Genomic DNA, 16,809 nt, shown 5'->3' with positions numbered 1-16,809 from the left:
TTGGCCATATTTACTAAAATAACAAATGCCATTTTGACCTAGTCATTTTACTGCTAGGAACTTAACCTATGGGGATACTAGCAATGTGAGAGATGACATGAGCATAAAGTTATACACTGTCATATTGTTGCAGGAGCAAAACTTGAAAACCAACTAAATGTTCATTAATTGGAACGTTGGTCAAATGAGTTGTGGTACATCCTTAGAATACAATAGTATTCAACTGCAAAAATGAGAACATTCTTAAAGTGCTAATATGGAAAATAATTGTCAGTATATATCATTAAGTGGGAAAAAACACTATTCAGAAACAGTGTTTATAGTATCCTACCAATTGTTTGGTTTTCTTTGTGCGTGTGTCTTTCTTTTTTAAAGAAGACAGGAGAAGGAAAGAATATATACATAAACACACACTCATGTCTTATCCTTGGAGTGCTATTGAAGAAACTGATAACCTTGGCACCTATGGGGAGAGAAACTGAGTGGATGAAAGATGGAGATTCAAGGGAGGATTTGAATTTTGTACCACAAGAAAGTATTATTTTTTCAATAAAGAAAATGATTTACTCTTTTAAAATCTGTCTTGAAGGATGAATTCATTTTCAACCTTATAATAAATAACCCAGTATGAACTTACTGACAGAGTACTAAGTCATTTTGTATAAAAGGACCATGCAGATTCTCTCAAAATTAGAAACAAAAATGAAATATGTAAACAAAAATAAGTTTTACAAAATACCCATACCACATGCAATAAATACAATACGACAATGTGATTATATTCTATTGGGCCACACACTACCTTATTTATTACGTTGATTTCATGACTTAGCAATGGGTCACCAGCAATAATTTGAAATACAGTTCTTTAAATTATCTCCTCCTCTTCATTCCTACTACCAAAGTCCTCATCCAGGACCATGTTGCTCCTCAACTACCTCAATCATCTCCTGACTGCTCTTCCTTTTTTGGTCTGACACTCCTCAAATTTGAGTTTGCCAGTCAAACTTTAATAGCTCCCACATCTCTCGAAGATAATGTCTAAGTTCCTCAGTGGCATACAAGCCTCACCCAAACTGGGCTTACAACATCGTTGTATTTATTTTTCTTCCCATACTTCGTGCCATTAATCACTTCATATCTTGGTTCTTATTGCCTCTTCTCTCTGGAACGCTTTTCCTTTCCCTCACACACATTTCACTTTATCAATTCCTACTCATCTTTTAAAGATCCAGTTCAGACATTACATCTTCCAGGAGCCTGTCTTGGGACCAGAGCTTCCCAAACTTTAGCAAGTGAAAGCATCTTTTGGAGGGCTTGTTAAAACAGTTTCTTGATCTTCACTCACATCTATTTTGATTCAAGAGGTGTACGGAGAGGCCCAAGGATTTACATTTCTAATAAGCTTCTAGGTGATGCTGCTGCTGGTCTAGGGAACCACACTTCGTAGCTGTGCTCTAAATAATACCCCCACTGGGTTCGGTATCATTCTTCTGGGCTATCACAACATCCTATAAGTGTACTCACCACACTGCATTGTAAATGCTTCTGCATTGATTGCATTTAGTACACTGAGGTATATTTATATACCAACTCATCTCTAAGCAAATTGAGAGTGAGGGCCACCTTAACATAGGAGGATACTGTAGTTAATCAATAAATGGTTAGTTAGCTGAATGAAAATTTCATTAGCTTAGTCTCATGTTTTTCTTTCCTTAGAGAGGCTGATCAGGGATACAGGAAAATAAAGTTCATGTGCATTTCAGCAATATATTTGATAAAATCTCCAAATGACCATTTTTGGACGAAATGGGGCAATATGAACTGGGTACGAAATAAAGCAATTAGAGTTTGGTAACTAACTGAACAATTGCCAAAGGAAATTGACGGTGGAATTGATGACAAAATAGAGGGAGGTTTCTACCGATGGGATAAAGGGCTCTGTCTTAGGATTCAATCTAGTTGAGAAATTTGTTTTCACAATGTAGATGAAGTTATAGAAGGCCATGGACTGTGGTAAGATAAACTTGGTGGAAGAAAAAAAAAAAGATAAAACTTGGTGGTGTTTTGACAGTTTAACAAGTGTCCAGCCAGGGTCTATGTTGCCCTTCTCCCCTTCTCACAGAATGTCAACCTCTCCTACAGTGGCAATCTTCAAACTGGGGTGTGCCCCTGGAGGGATACAAAGACTTTCCTAGGGATATATGAGCATAGATGGTGCTCGTGGAAGCCGTTTCCAGATTCTCAGCTTCTACAAGGGATTTGTCTGGGTTTGTTCTTGTGGTACATACATCATTCCAGTTACCATTCCTACTTTTTAGTTAATGATCGTCCTCCAACTTTACAAACTGATGTATCTCAATAGTGTATTTTACCTAAGACACATTTACACCAAATTGAAACAGAATTCAAAATATTAATGACTGAAATCCTCCTTTAATCAAGGTACCATCATACACTTACTCAGCCATCTCATTCATAGATTAATTTCCAAAAATCTACTGGGTATGTGTAATAATTATTTATCAAGTTACATATATTTAGGCAATTTGGTTATTACTAGGTATCTTTATTCTTAATGACTGTAGCTATAACTCAATCTAAAGGATTTTAAAAAATACTGAGAAGCTTATAGTCACAGAAAATTGTTTTAAAAATTGAATTTAAAACCACATGGGTGTATTTGTCATACAGAAGTATGACAGAATGGTTAATCAAAGACTTCATAGCATAAATATGTATTACATTAGGATACAACTCTTTGGGGAAGTGGACTGGAAATATGATTTAAAGAAGAAAGAGGACTGATAGGAAACTTCTAATTATTAATGATGACCTTGTTTTGTGTATTTTTTTTTTTTGCGGTACGCGGGCCTCTCACTGCTGTGGCCTCTCCCGTTGCGGAGCACAGGCTCCGGACGCGCAGGCTCAGCGGCCATGGCTCACGGGCCCAGCTGCCCTGCGGCTTGTGGGATCTTCCCGGACCGGGGCACGAACCCGTGTCCCCTGCATCGGCAGGCGGACTCTCAACCACTGTGCCACCAGGGAAGCCCCTGTGTATTTTTTTTTAAAGTGGGTGATGGTAGATATCATATTGCTATGGTATTTGGATTCCACTGGATCCACTCAAAAGAGTAATGTAACACTTCTTAAGTGTCAATATTTGCAATATGCCAAGGGAGGAAATGGATGTCAACTTTAAAACGTCCTAGCAGATACTCAGTTTTCTAAACTATTTTTAGAGGTCTACAAGCAGAATCGTCTGAATACCACTGTAACAGAGGTCTGCTTGGAGCCCTCCTCCTTGCCTTGCCAGGGAGGTTTGACCTCCTCCCCTCCCTCATAAGGAAGAGAACAGTAAAAGCCACACCTGCTTCTTCTTGGCCAATAAATTGTCAGTCTTACTTGAATTCTCCATTCCAGAAATTCTCAATTCAAGAAACTCTTTTCAAGTTTATATTCTTCTCCTTATATAGGCAATTCGGTTTGGTGAATGATGAAACTCTCATGACTATCTACAGTCGTTTTTGGAGTGGTTTTCTGGTAGCAACTTGCTGATTTCTTTTGAAAGAGGGGGTATTTTGCAAGCCTGATTTTTCTTTTTAAGGGCTCTTGTCAAAATTCCAGCTACAAAAGGAGAGTTCCCATTCACTGTCTTTTTTCTATTGCCTTAGGAAAATGTGTTCCCACCTCAGTGTTACCTTAATCCAATAGTGTCCCAGGGAAATCGGCTCGTGTTTTTCATTTTTTAATGAACAGGAAAGTCAGGTTAAGAAGGGTAAGTGAGTTAAACAATGTCATAAAGCCAATAAGTGTCCGAGCTGGGATTCGAACTTGGGTCTTTTGTTTCTCTCCCCATTATCATGCTACTTCAACTCAGCGATGGATTTTGGAATTGAGTAGAGGGGGTGGAAAGTAAGAGGAAGAATTCTGATTGCCCAGTGTTCGAAGAGAAAAGTTGATGCCTAATTTCACTCAAATATGGTACCCACAAACCTCAACAATCTTCAAGATTTTATCAGAGCCAGAATTATACTCTCGCCCAGAACCAACCTAAGCTCAGAGGAGTTTTAAATTTTCAAAAAAACCTCTGTCTAGCTGCATAGTGAATGAGAATATTGTCTTTTTGTCAAATAGCTTTCACCCACTGTTTTTCAATACACATTCCATAGAAATATTTTCATACCTAATAGAAAACACTGAAACTTTTTTATTTCCTAAGAAAGAGGATTAGAAGATTATTAGGCTAAGAGGTCAGTGTCCTCTTCCCTGTGCCTCACCTTCCCAACACTAGTCCTTCAAAAATAAAAGTAAACTAAATCAGATATATTCTTCAATTTAACATGAGCTAGTACATGTCTATCTAAGGGAGTAACTATCTGAACTTGAATTATCTCACTCCAAACAATGAACTAGATGACATTAACCTCTGAAAAGCTGATCTTGTGAACTATCCACACTCCTGACTGATTGACTGGGGATCCACTGATCAGTCCAACTCAGAATCCAGTGCTTCCAAAGATGATAATCTTTGGAAGCATGGTAAGGACACATTGTGATTCTTAGGATTCTGGGTATACTCTTGAGGCTGGGTTAGAGTCCCAGGCTTATTTGTGTGAAAGCTACCATTGGCTTAGACCACAGAAAATTCTCAATGAGATCTCATTCGGTTGAGCTTCAGTTCTCTGGTACTTAGAGTAGTCTTTCTCTGTAGAGATCTCGTTTGGGTTTTCTTTCTTTGTTGCCATTACTGCGGTTCCTCCCTTCTCCAGGGGAAATTCTCAGTCTTCTGATTCTCCTTCTCTGAAGGCTACTATTATGGAGCTGTCCGCTTCTCTCCTTGTTGGTGTGATTTTACCAAAGATAATCTGGAATTTTCAATTGGCCTCTTTGGAAAACCTAGGATCTCCCTAAACTGGCTCATCTAAGACCTCTCCCTTCCCATCATCTCCACTGTTGTGTTCTCCTTTTACCACCTTCAATCTTCCCTTCAGCTCCCTTTAATTGTCCAGCCCTCTGTCCACCCCTGTCAGGCTTTTCACTTGCCACTCCACCTCCCCAACTCCTTTTAGTCACTTAAGCTTTATGCTCCCCGCCCCCACAGGCCGCTCTCAAGGGATATAGGAACCCCAGAAGTAACTACCTGAAGCTGAAAAGTCTACTTAGAGACAAACTAGATATTTAATACACTCAGATTGGCTCTGGAGACACCCCAGGTAGCCCCTTGGCATAACTTCAGTCACTCGCCCAAAATTTTAGTCCACAGCTCCCACAAGATTACATATTAAGTCCAAAGGAAATCTTAAAAAATCTCCTCCCACAATTACTGGTGGGAAGTTTTAGCCCTATTGAGCAGGTAACCTATTTTTATTTTCATAACATTTGCTAGTCTGCTACAAAATGCTAGCATGTGACAGTTCAAATTTATTTGCTTTCTGGTTTTCTCTGTAAAATAAAATTTACTAATGGTTAAAAGCTATTAATCAGTATACATAAATAAAATCTCTAGAAACAACAACGTCCAAGATAAACAACTTTGTATACATTGTATGCCAGCTATGTAGCATGCGTTTTTGTTAAGCAAGAAGGGAGTAATGTTGTCCTAAGGTAAAATGACTGCTTGTTCCAGAAGGGAAAAGAGAAGAAATGTAGGACAAAATCTGAACAGACACAGAAAGCTGTAGTTTTGTGGAAAAGGAATTTTATGTTATGTGGTCAAAGCTGGCTATGATTGGATGGATATATCTTTAAAGCTTTTAAAAGATGATTTTTAGTATCAACAGTATACTAATGCAAAACTAGAATTTAATCTTCTCTTTATTAAAATGACAAAGTTTTCTTGGATTATTGGTCTGTTCCTAATAAGAGATCGTAAAAGGTTTTTCTTTACCTTTTGAGTACTCCACCTAGGCAGCAATGATTCTCTGTCTTATGAGAATAATTCCCTGTGCTTTGTGTAGATTTTATCACGTCCTTGATTATTTAAGAGAATCGAGGCATCGCGCTTTTGAAAGAGCCAAAGTCTTGTACAATCATATCACCTCCTATATTTATTTCTGAAATCTTTTATTGTCACTTTGGTTAAATAGGTAGTTAAGCATCGTTTTGGTGACCCATGATCCTATTTCACCAAGTATTCAAACCTTTTCACATATTTGACAACCTTTGACATTTTGCCGTCCACAAATCAAATCCTAAATGAAATCTTGATCTCAAGCTGCCTTGAAAATCTCAAAGGATTTGTTCTCTCACCTTCCAAAACTAGATTAAGAATAATTAGGTTTATGTGATATGTTGAGTTGCATGTAATGTATCCCTAGGTTATGGATCAAATGTTATTAATATAAATATTACAGTACTTATATGAAGTTCCTAGAAATGTGTTAATGCCCTTGCTGTTCATGGTATAACCTGGTGCTGCTCTGCCTAATATTAGACAATGACAGTATAATGTTATCAGTAGTAACTTCAGTTATTACATTAAAATGGTGTGTGCCACAAAAATAACATTTCCTTGTCAAATGAACTTTCATCAGATCTTTAACCATGATTATTTGAAGCCTTCTGTCATTTACAGATATCTGTTGTTTTATTCGGAGGCTTCCCTGAAAGCGCTTCTTGTCAGTTACAGGCCAGAATGCCTATCTTCAAGAAAAAGGGACTATCTCCTAAACTCTTGGAAAGGACTACACCAGGTACTCTAGGGCACAGGCTTCTGAGAGCTTTGTTTAAATAACTTTGTGACCATACCACTGGACTGACTCAGGATTTCCAGAACTCTAGTGGAGAAGCTAATGGGTTTTAGGAAACTGCTAACCCGAGATCAAGTAAAACAAGAATCAATTACATAGAACTGAATGAACTGATGAAGGATGATTTGATTAGGGTTCTTTTGGGAATATGGTTGATGCTTTCATGTTCCGTTTTCTTAACATTAAGAACTCCTTTTTCTTTTTACTTATCCTATCTATAACTCATAGTAATTTAGTAGATTACATTTCTGTGGAGAGAAATGAAACATTTATCTTTTCTCCCTGCCTGATCCCTCCAGAACTCAAACTCTTATCAAGTATTCTTATTTTCATGGCAATATATTTATTTGCATAGGTTCAATAAGAATCTGTCCTTTATGTAACAGGACATAATTGAGAAAACTGATTATATAACCAAGGCTTTGACTGGACTGTCATATTTAAGAATGGTGTCATAGAATCAGATATGACCAGACAGTTTTAGAAAACCATAGTTAATTTTATGGAAGGCCTTTTACAAAGCCCTCTTGGGAAAGCTGGCCTAGTACCTGGCTTACAGGATGCCCAGCCTTACAGATGAATAAGGAAGGTCACTTCCTGGCAGGCCCAGGAAAACTTTGGATATTTTAAGGACTTCAAGAATAGAAGAATTCACCCAAATCTATAGGCATGGCAGGTAAAATGTGATTTCAAGTTCTTGGCTTCGCTTCTTAATCTCATGAGGCTTTTAAAAGTCAAAACTGAAATTCCTTATGAAAATTTTCAGCAAAACAAACTTTAAAAGGCCTATGTGGTAAATTATTATCCCTGCTGCGTCTATGTAAATAAAGAGCTCAGCCTTATTTTGTAAACAAGAATAATCTTACTTTGAGTATCTTTGATCAAACGGGAGGTTACTGTATGGAAAATTTTTATGTTTCAATAGAAAACTATAGCATACCTCTGTGGGTTATCAGATTCTGGCCCTGTTCATTGCTTTTGAGCTATTTTACTTTTCCTTGCAGAGTACATGATTTTGTTACCTACCCGTAAATTGGACTGGATCCTGCTGTCTTACAGTTATTACCAGATTTTCAATTATTCTCATTTCCTTCAATATCTGGCCACAGCTCTCCAGATTAATGTTTCCAATCTTTCTCCCACTCTCCTGACTTGGCATGACTGAGAACTAAAAGCTGACTGTCCAGATCCTTACTGAGAGTCTACATTGTCTTGGAGCTAAACTTTTTCCCCCAAGCTCTAAAGAAGCCCTGAGAGCTGAAGCTGAATAACTTGAAATATACTTCAAAAGACTCATCAGCACAGTAGATTATGTATGGACAATCTTCATGCCTGGAGCTGCTGCTGTGTGGGCTCCTCAGGAAGTTCACCAGAACTCCCACATCTTTCACGCTCTGCCCCAGGAAATAGCCATGACTGTGGACAATCTTACTAAAACCTCTCTGATGTCTGTGCTATCACCAAAAACATTCAAGCTGCAAACCCAGAAATCCATCTCCACTGCCATCCTCACTCCACTGCCATCCTCACCCCATTATCTAAAAATGCCTCCAGCACAACATCTAGGAATTTTCTTAAGTGGCTACCCTCTGGCTTCAGAAACTTGGTTTACAGTCTGCTCTAACAATTAATCTTTCTTCTTCTTACCTGCATAAAAAGCTCCCTCATTAAATACCTGATTGCTCACACCATCCAGCAAATATCCTCTACACCCAAGTCTCAGAGTCAGTTCAGCTAGTCTTTCAACAACAGAAAGCTTCGAAAATGAACTACATGGAGTAGCTTTCCTAAGTTGTTCAATCAGAAACCTAGTTTCCCTTGAACAAAAAAGGGACTGACAAAGATGGCTGTAACATTCCCCTTTAGCTTAAAAAATTTAGATAGGTTTCTTCCTGATTATAGGACTGACATCTCTTTTCTTAGCACATTTACTTTAGAAAACTTTCTATTATAAATTCCTTCTCTGCCCTTTTGAGATGTAAATCTTTTACAACCCAGGAATAGCCTTTTCAAGGACCTGGGAGCCATCTTTTTGAAATGTAAACATCCAGAAGGATAGTACCCTATCTCCTAGTCTCTGTGGGAAGACGGTAGTTTACCTTCAATAAGTGACAGCTAGCAAACACAGATGGCCTAATCACAAGAACCAACCTCCCTGTTAATGTCCTCTAGTACTTCTCTACTTCTCCCCTAGCTCATCCCAACGCTTAAAGTCTTTCTTGCCTTTTCTTTCAATGGAGTTGAGTTCAATCTCTCTCCCCTATTGCAATAGTCTTGAATAAAGTCTTACTTGCGTATTAAGTTGTCCCATGCAATTTTTCTTTGACAACACTCACAGCAATCTGAACACATGCAGAGAAGGATTTTGGTATTCAGATACTTTAACATTCAGTCACTACAGTTGTGTCCTTTGGTACTTTTCAGCGTGGATTTGACATCATAGACAATTAAGTGTCTTACATGGTAAGGAAGAGTCAGTACAACACTGTCATGCTTTTTAATGGACCACAGGTGGAAAGTCATTCCTGAGGGGAGGAAAAAACCCTCCTTGTCATCAATATGAGCATAATATAGTCAGTCAGACAACATAAAATTATGTGCCCCCTCCCCACCTCATATTTAAATAAAAGGTTTGGGGGCCTTCCCTGGCGGTCCAGTGGTTAAGACTGCACTTCCAATACAAGGGGCACGTGTTTGATCCCTGGTCAGGGAACAAAGATCCCACATGCCACATAGCACAGCCAAAATAAATAAATAAATAAATTTTAAAAAAGTTTGGAAAGCAGTCGTTAGGCAGTTTCATGTCAGGTAAGTAGTGTATCTCCAGGTCGTTACTGAAAGCATTCATTAAAGATTAAAAGCATAAGACCCTTCATAGAAAATTTAACTGGTTCCTGGTTCTTAGCATTCAATTATCATTTCTTTAATCTAAAATCAACATATTTGGTGTCTAAGTTGAGAGTACATTTGAAAATCAAAATTCAAAGGCATGCCTTCTAGTGGGCTGACTGATGGGAAAGGGCTGTGATTATGCCTAATTTTCACCCTCTACATCACTATCTCATTGATTATGTTTCTCAGCTTGCTAAGGGTTCTGTGAGGTGATTTTCAAGATGAATATTGCTATTTGCAGGATTTCCTGAATAAGAATATTTCGGGAGTAAATTGCACAAGCCAAGCGATGGGCAGTCAATTTTCCCTCCAGAATAAACAATGTATTAGAGCAGAGCCCTTAAGGCTTTTTTTATTTGGGTTTCATTACACAGCTAGCTGCATTTCATCAATAAGCATGAAGTACCAAGCCGGCAAAACCGAGGCTCACAGAGGATATTACATATTTTTCTAACAGGTGCTCAGAGTGACTAGAGAAAACAAATCACCTGGATGGCAAGGCCTTAGGCCGTTTTTTTCAGAGGAAGCCATGGCCACCATGGCCAGATAAGGACAATTTCTTTAAATTTAGGAAATAGAGGCTGCTTGTGCATCTACTTTCTTTGCATTAACTCACTCCTAAGATTTTTTTTAAAGGTGTTTCTCTCTCTGTGTTAAAAAACGGGCATGTCCTCAAAGCTGTATACAAACTTTTTGGTTTCCAGTAGTTTGAAGTTAAGTCAAGTCCATTTTCCCATATTTCTTTAACTGAAAAAAAAGTTTACTCTCTAAGCAGAGGGCTATAGAAGGCTGTACAGATTAAAACCGCATATCTTTTAGCAGAAGAACTCTGTGCAATCTTAATAAATAATTCATTAGACAGTGAATATAGATAGAAGCTAGACAAAGAAGGATAAAGAACTGGGTAGGTTAGTAAATTATTCACACAGGTCACTATTTCCTGATTACAAGTTAGGGGTCTGCGAATTATAGGAAGAATTTTTTGAGTCATCATGTATATGATTTTATGGGGTTTTTTTTCGCCTTGGATACAGCCACAAGCAGAAGAAAAAGGCTAAAGGAATATTTTTGAAATCTACACTCCAGAGATGAAAAACTCAGGATATGCACAGAGGACTGAAGCCAAGGAGTTTTACTGCCAGGGAAAAAGCAGCTGCCTCTCCCCTCAGTGATTTAGACTGAGCTGCAGGAGGGCAAATATCATGACCCCTGAAACTAGACACAGCAGTGAGAGTGGTGTCTTGGAGCTTTAATAAAGGAAAGTGATTAACACAGCTGAGAGTAGCTTTCATGCTAAACTGCAGGGACCCATTTGGCAGGAACATATGGGCCGTGGACAAAGGCTCAATGAAAGTTTTTAATATTTGAGCACTATTCTGGGGTACACACATTGGGACTAAAGTTACTTTGGTTGAGTCAACAACACCCATTTGTATCAGAGGATTTTGTTATCTTTTCTCTTAAATATATTCCATGTAGAGAGTAAGCTCACATTGAATATATTTTTCATTATTTTAGTGAAGAAGCACATTCTAACTGAAGATTGTATTTAAATCTGAGTGCTTTTATATCTGAGTTCCAAAAAACTATTTCTGGTTGGGAATAAAGAGTTTATGGTCTTTCCTCTTGTCACACTAAGTCAAGAGATATTTAAGAATATACTCGATCCAAGATAATTGAGAATCTGGCTGAGGTTATTGTTCACTGGACCAAGTAACTGTCCTTCCTTGTTGGGATTATTTATTGAGTAATGAAAAATCAGTATTGATGAGATGCAGTTGCACTGGAGAAGGGGTGCTAGTCAAATACCTCTGAGGACACTAGGTGCTAGTTAGGTGGAAAAACTGAAAGGATACCAGAACTGATGGCTTCCCTGCATGATGATGTGCTTTGCACTCACCCAGTCTTGTCCCTGTGACCACACATGACTCAAATGCAGGGTGACGGGTCCATCAGAAGCTGCACCTTGGTGTCAAGACCTCCACTCTGTCATCACTGCGCTGGCTATGTTTTCACTTGTCCTGTATACTTTCTTAAAGTTAACTAAATTTGTTCTGGTTAAAAACCTATTGTGACTTGAATTTAATTGTCAAACTGAACCCAAGACCATGCCACTGGTTGAGTAGCCTGGGTTTTGCACTGGTGAAATGATGTCTACTTGTGACATCATCAGCTCTGGTGGGTAGCTATCAGAATGGGAGATGTAAACATGTCAAGAAGAAGTAAGGTAAAAGTAGTGCAGTGCACTTTGCAAATATAAGTCATTTTAGGTGTGGCAAACCTTTCTGTATCTCTTTCCTTTCCTCACTCAAGTACATCCTTCCTAAATGTTCATTAACTCTTCTCTAAAAGATCCTCACACTTGCTTTTATCCTTATCTCCTAGCAAAACACCAACTAGGTAGTGATAAAACCATTAGGTTGTTATAGTCCTGGAAAGCAAATAAATTGAATAATTTGGGCCAATGAATTAAAAGAAAACACTTTTCTCAAAGATATTATTTAACTTATTTAGTCTGAAGTTACCCATCATTACATTAATTAATAGGCTGTGCTTTCAATTGAACTGGTTTACGTGATTGGCCACTTAATGTTGTTGGCCCATAGGAGATGCAAAAAAATAGGGAATTATATTGGGAGAAATCCTTGAAATGGGCTCCTGGGAAGGGAGAAAAGATAGGAACAATCAATGTGTACAGGGACACTAAGAGGAGGAGATGGTGGTGCCCAACTGGCATACTTGTCTGGAGCCCTAAGCTTACCTATAGCATCTCATTACCATTCTGGGTGCCTCATTAACATCTGTACTCATTGATTTAAAAATGCTAACAAGTACCCACCATACACTGAGCCCTGGGATGGGGGTGTTCAGAAATGAGTGGGACAGGGAGATAAGTAAGAAGATGCCCTCTGCATTCAAAGAACAGTGGGATGAGGTACTCAGGTCTCTAAAATTTAAGTGTCAATCAATGTACAAAGACTATAGGAGATGGATACAGAGGTTTATAAGCAATCCTAAAAGGGTTTTTCACTCTACTAGGGGTATGTAAGAAGGCTCTGAAGAAGCAATGACATTGAATTCAGTCTTAAAGGATGGCGGAAAATTCATCATGCCAAAAAATGAGACAGAAGTCATTTAAAGAAGAGAGAAGATAAAGAACACAGACATGGCATGAAACCACATGCATATAAAGATACTATAAAATTTGTTGTATCCAAAATACAAGAGGAGATTGTTGGCAGAATAAGAGGATACCAAGGTAAACTGGAGTCAGTCTGACAGGGTTTTATAATGTCTACTAAGGAGTCTATACTTCACTTTGTAGGCACTTAGTCTCCAAAATGACTTCAGTTTTAGATAAGGAGTCTACAAACATATTAAGTACAATTCAAGTAGGGATGGAAAATGGATCGTAGTAACAAGTATAATGAAGACATTCTGGTGATATGAGTTTAGTGAAACATCATTGCTAGTAAATGCCAGAAGAAAAAACAAAAAATGTTACTCAAGTAATAATTATTATTATTATTAGCGTTATAACAACGATGACGGTGATGATGATAACAAATGAGAAATTTATTTCAGTGATATTTCCACTCTTGAAAAATAATATTTAGAGCAAAATGTCTTTACCTTAATGTCAAATGGTCCTGTTTGATTTGGTTGGTTGTAAATTTCCAACTGATTCCTAATAGGAGACAGCCACAGAAGCAGATGATTTAATTGCTCTTCAAGCTGTCCAAGCTCTTTTATGTGAGCCTCAATTTCTCCTTGTTTCTCAGGTAATACTCTAGAAACCTATAGGGAAAAACAAAGTAAAAGAGTCTCATGATTTAAAAAAAAAAAGGCAAAAGAATTGTTTTCAAAAGCTATTTGTTATGAAATGTTATAGAAATTTATGTAATTTGATATTTTAACAGCATGATATTGATTACATACATGTGTTACACATTAGGATTTAATTCATGTATTATAAATCATTGATTAACAGTCTTTCCAAAATTCTATACTCTGAAGACAATAAGCCTTTTATTGAAATACAAAACACACACCCACACAAATGCACACCCAACTCCGACCGACGAAAGTAACGAAGTGTATTCTTCACTTACCCACTCATTCATTAAACATAATGGTGCCTTGTGTATTATATGCCAGACTCTCTGCCTTTATACTTGTTTCTAACTTTCTTTTATGTTAAGGAAAATTGTACAAGGAAATTCTTTTATGTACAAAGAAGACTGGTGAGGTAAGCATTTTTGGGATCTGTAGTTTGTGAGCTCTAGTATAACCAAATAAAACAGAATCAGAGGACTGGAATGAAAAGTAAAAAGAACATCTGAATTAGAGTAAACTATCATGGATTGATTATAAGTGATTTTTTTTAAGGGCTTACTATGTGCCATGCAACCGTGTTTGGAAGTTTCACATTTACTGTCTTCATTAATCTGCCCAACAACTCTATCATACAGATACTATTATCCCAATTTTATAACCTTCTATAATTTTATCCCTGGTTGAAAACCATAAATAACTTGGGAAGCAGTGTGGTATGCTGTTCAACATTGTGAGGTCTAGAGTTACGCTGCTTGGTTTTAAATTGGGGTTCTGGAATACCCTGGCAGTCCAGTGGTTAGGACTCTGTGCTTCCACTGCAGGGGACATAGGTTCGATCCCTGGTCTGGGAAGTAAGATCCCTCATGCCCCGCGGCCAAAAAAAAAAAAAAAAAGGTTCCATCCCTTTTGTTAACACTTTAGCCAAGTTTTCTTTAACTCCCAATGCCTTCTCTTATAGAATGAGGACAATGACAGTACCTGCTTCATAGAGTCATAGTAAGGATTAAATAAAGTAATCCATGTAAATAGTTTACAGCAATATTCTGCATGATAGTGAATGATAATAAAATCATTCAATGTTGGTTATTGCTCCAACTCAAGTGTATGCAGAGAGACAAGAGAGTAAAGCCTTTTTCTTCAGATTATCAAGGGCTAAAACAGGTACGCAGGAATAGAGTGTGAACTTGCAACGGCAACTCTTTATATTATTAATTATACTCTACTAATAATATAAATATAATATTACATTGTAATATGAACATAAATGTTACAATATGCATCTATTATATACTATCATGATATCATGAGTAATAATAGAAAAAATTTTAAAAGTAAACTAGATAAGCATACTAATATAGTAGCACATCATCTAAACAATGCCCCATACTTTGGACCAATCGTTTCAGAAACTTCTAAAAGAGCTAACTAGTGAGCATTATATTCTTTATTTGGACCCAAGAGTTGTAGGGTGAAAAGGAGATACATTAGTGGACAAAATAACCAATCAATTAATTTATAGGGGAAAGAACATTATATAAGCTCTTATTATATGTGGACAACATGTATTTTGAAATATATTGTGAGTACATTTGTATATATTTTGTAAAATGCATGCAGATGCATGAGTAAAGGGTTAACATCTAGCCTGGGCTGATGCAGGCCAGCCTGGGATCGACCTTAGGTTCCCACAACAATGTTTCCTTGGGACACTAACTTTAAGTTACTAACTTCAAGATGAATGGGAAATGCTGGGTCTGGCTTGCTTGCTGTATAGAACTATGCCTGGATTGGAGAAGCTGTGAGTTGATATTAGGACCTTGGGCCTATATGACGAAAATGGAGTAAAAGACAGAAGGGAAATAGAGGCTGTGGCTTCAATTTAAAGTGACCTGCACAAACTCTGGTTTTCACCTCTGGCAGCTTTTCCCTGTGTGGATAAGGAGTCAAAAGAAGTAATGTGTGTGGGTAGCATGGAACGTCTGCCCATGACTAATGAATCATGATACTGTATCTGCTTTGTCTCACTTGTATCCTGCTATAAAGCCAAGTAAACATACTATTAGATGAAGGCCTATTTGAATTTCATGAGTTCTAACCCATAAGGCCATCTACAGCGCTGAACTGTATTTATACATGTATTGGGCTGGCCAAAAAGTTCGTTTGGGTTTTTCCGTAAGACGGATTTTTGGCCAATCCAATATGCGTATGTGAGTGTGTTATAGCTGATATCACAAATGTAATTCCATGCATATAATATATAATCTAATAGTGCCCATAACTTATCTTTTTCAGCATTTATAAGGAGGGAACTAAACAGTTTATTTTTATTGGATCATTTTCTACTCACAAGTAAACGTGAAAAGCATTTTATTGCTTCAACGTACAGCATCTAAGAGCCTCTAGATTCTGAAGCTACTGGAAATAATAGCCATCATACGTTCCTAAAATCTCTAAAATCGAGTTGCAAACTCATTTTTATATCTGATCACCAAATAGTTCACGTTTCATTTAGGCTTTATATGTAAGTGCAGAAATCTGGATAACTTTTTTTTGTGTGCGTGGTACGCGGGCCTCTCACTGTTGTGCCCTCTCCCGTTGCGGAGCACAGTCTCTGGATGCGCAGGCTCAGCGGCCATGGCTCACAGGTCCAGCCGCTCCGCGGCATGTGGGATCTTCCCAGACCGGGGCATGAGCCCGTGTCCCCTGCATCGGCAGGCGGACTCTCAACCACTGCGCCACCAGGGAAGCCCTGGATAACTTTTAGCGAAGCTTGTTGGTTTCCTTCTTATCCTCCTAACCCATCCCTTCCTGGTTATAGAGACAGAACAACCCCCGACAGAAAACAGTACAATGGGTGAGATTTAACTAACATCTGGAATAATTAAATGACCACTTATAACGAGATCGTGGGGCACAAGTAGTTTTCAGCTTAGTTATGATACCTACATTAGATACAGCCTCACAGACCTTGTGTTTCCCACTATCATAGCATTTACTTTATACTATTTAGTTTGTTATTTACATTTAATTTCTAGATGAACTAGGTTCCTACACATGATAGGTCTTCAATAAATATCTGTTGAATGAAAGAAAAACAATTTCCAGATTCAGGATTGATTTCTTTTTTTCTCAATGTAAGAAGCAATACATGTCCAGAGTAGTCAACGACATAAAAAAAAAATGTAATTTTATCCTCAGGTTAAACAGCTTTAATTAAAAAGCAAAAATATTAGTAAATTGGACTATATAAAAATCAGAAACTTATGCATGGTAAAGAAAACTAAAAGCAAAGTTAAAGGACGAATGACAATTATGAAAGAAAATATTT

At 37.7% G+C, this 16,809-nt stretch overlaps 1 protein-coding gene across 18 annotated transcripts in view; it reads right to left on the bottom strand.

Annotated features, from left to right (window-relative positions):
• DMD (dystrophin) overlaps positions 1-16,809 on the bottom strand; it is a 2,843,071-nt gene that overhangs the window by 764,376 nt on the left and 2,061,886 nt on the right. For all 18 annotated transcript variants that reach the window (XM_079909736.1, XM_079909735.1, XM_079909718.1 and 15 more), the window contains one exon: positions 13,278-13,442. In XM_079909736.1, the coding sequence (XP_079765862.1) occupies positions 13,278-13,442 (165 nt within the window). The remainder of the gene's footprint in view (positions 1-13,277; positions 13,443-16,809) is intronic.

Source organism: Stenella coeruleoalba (genome assembly GCF_951394435.1).
Source record: "Stenella coeruleoalba genome assembly, chromosome: X".
NCBI lineage: Eukaryota > Metazoa > Chordata > Mammalia > Artiodactyla > Delphinidae > Stenella > Stenella coeruleoalba.
Note: the sequence above shows the minus strand (reverse complement) of the source record. Positions and strands in the feature narration are given on the sequence as shown.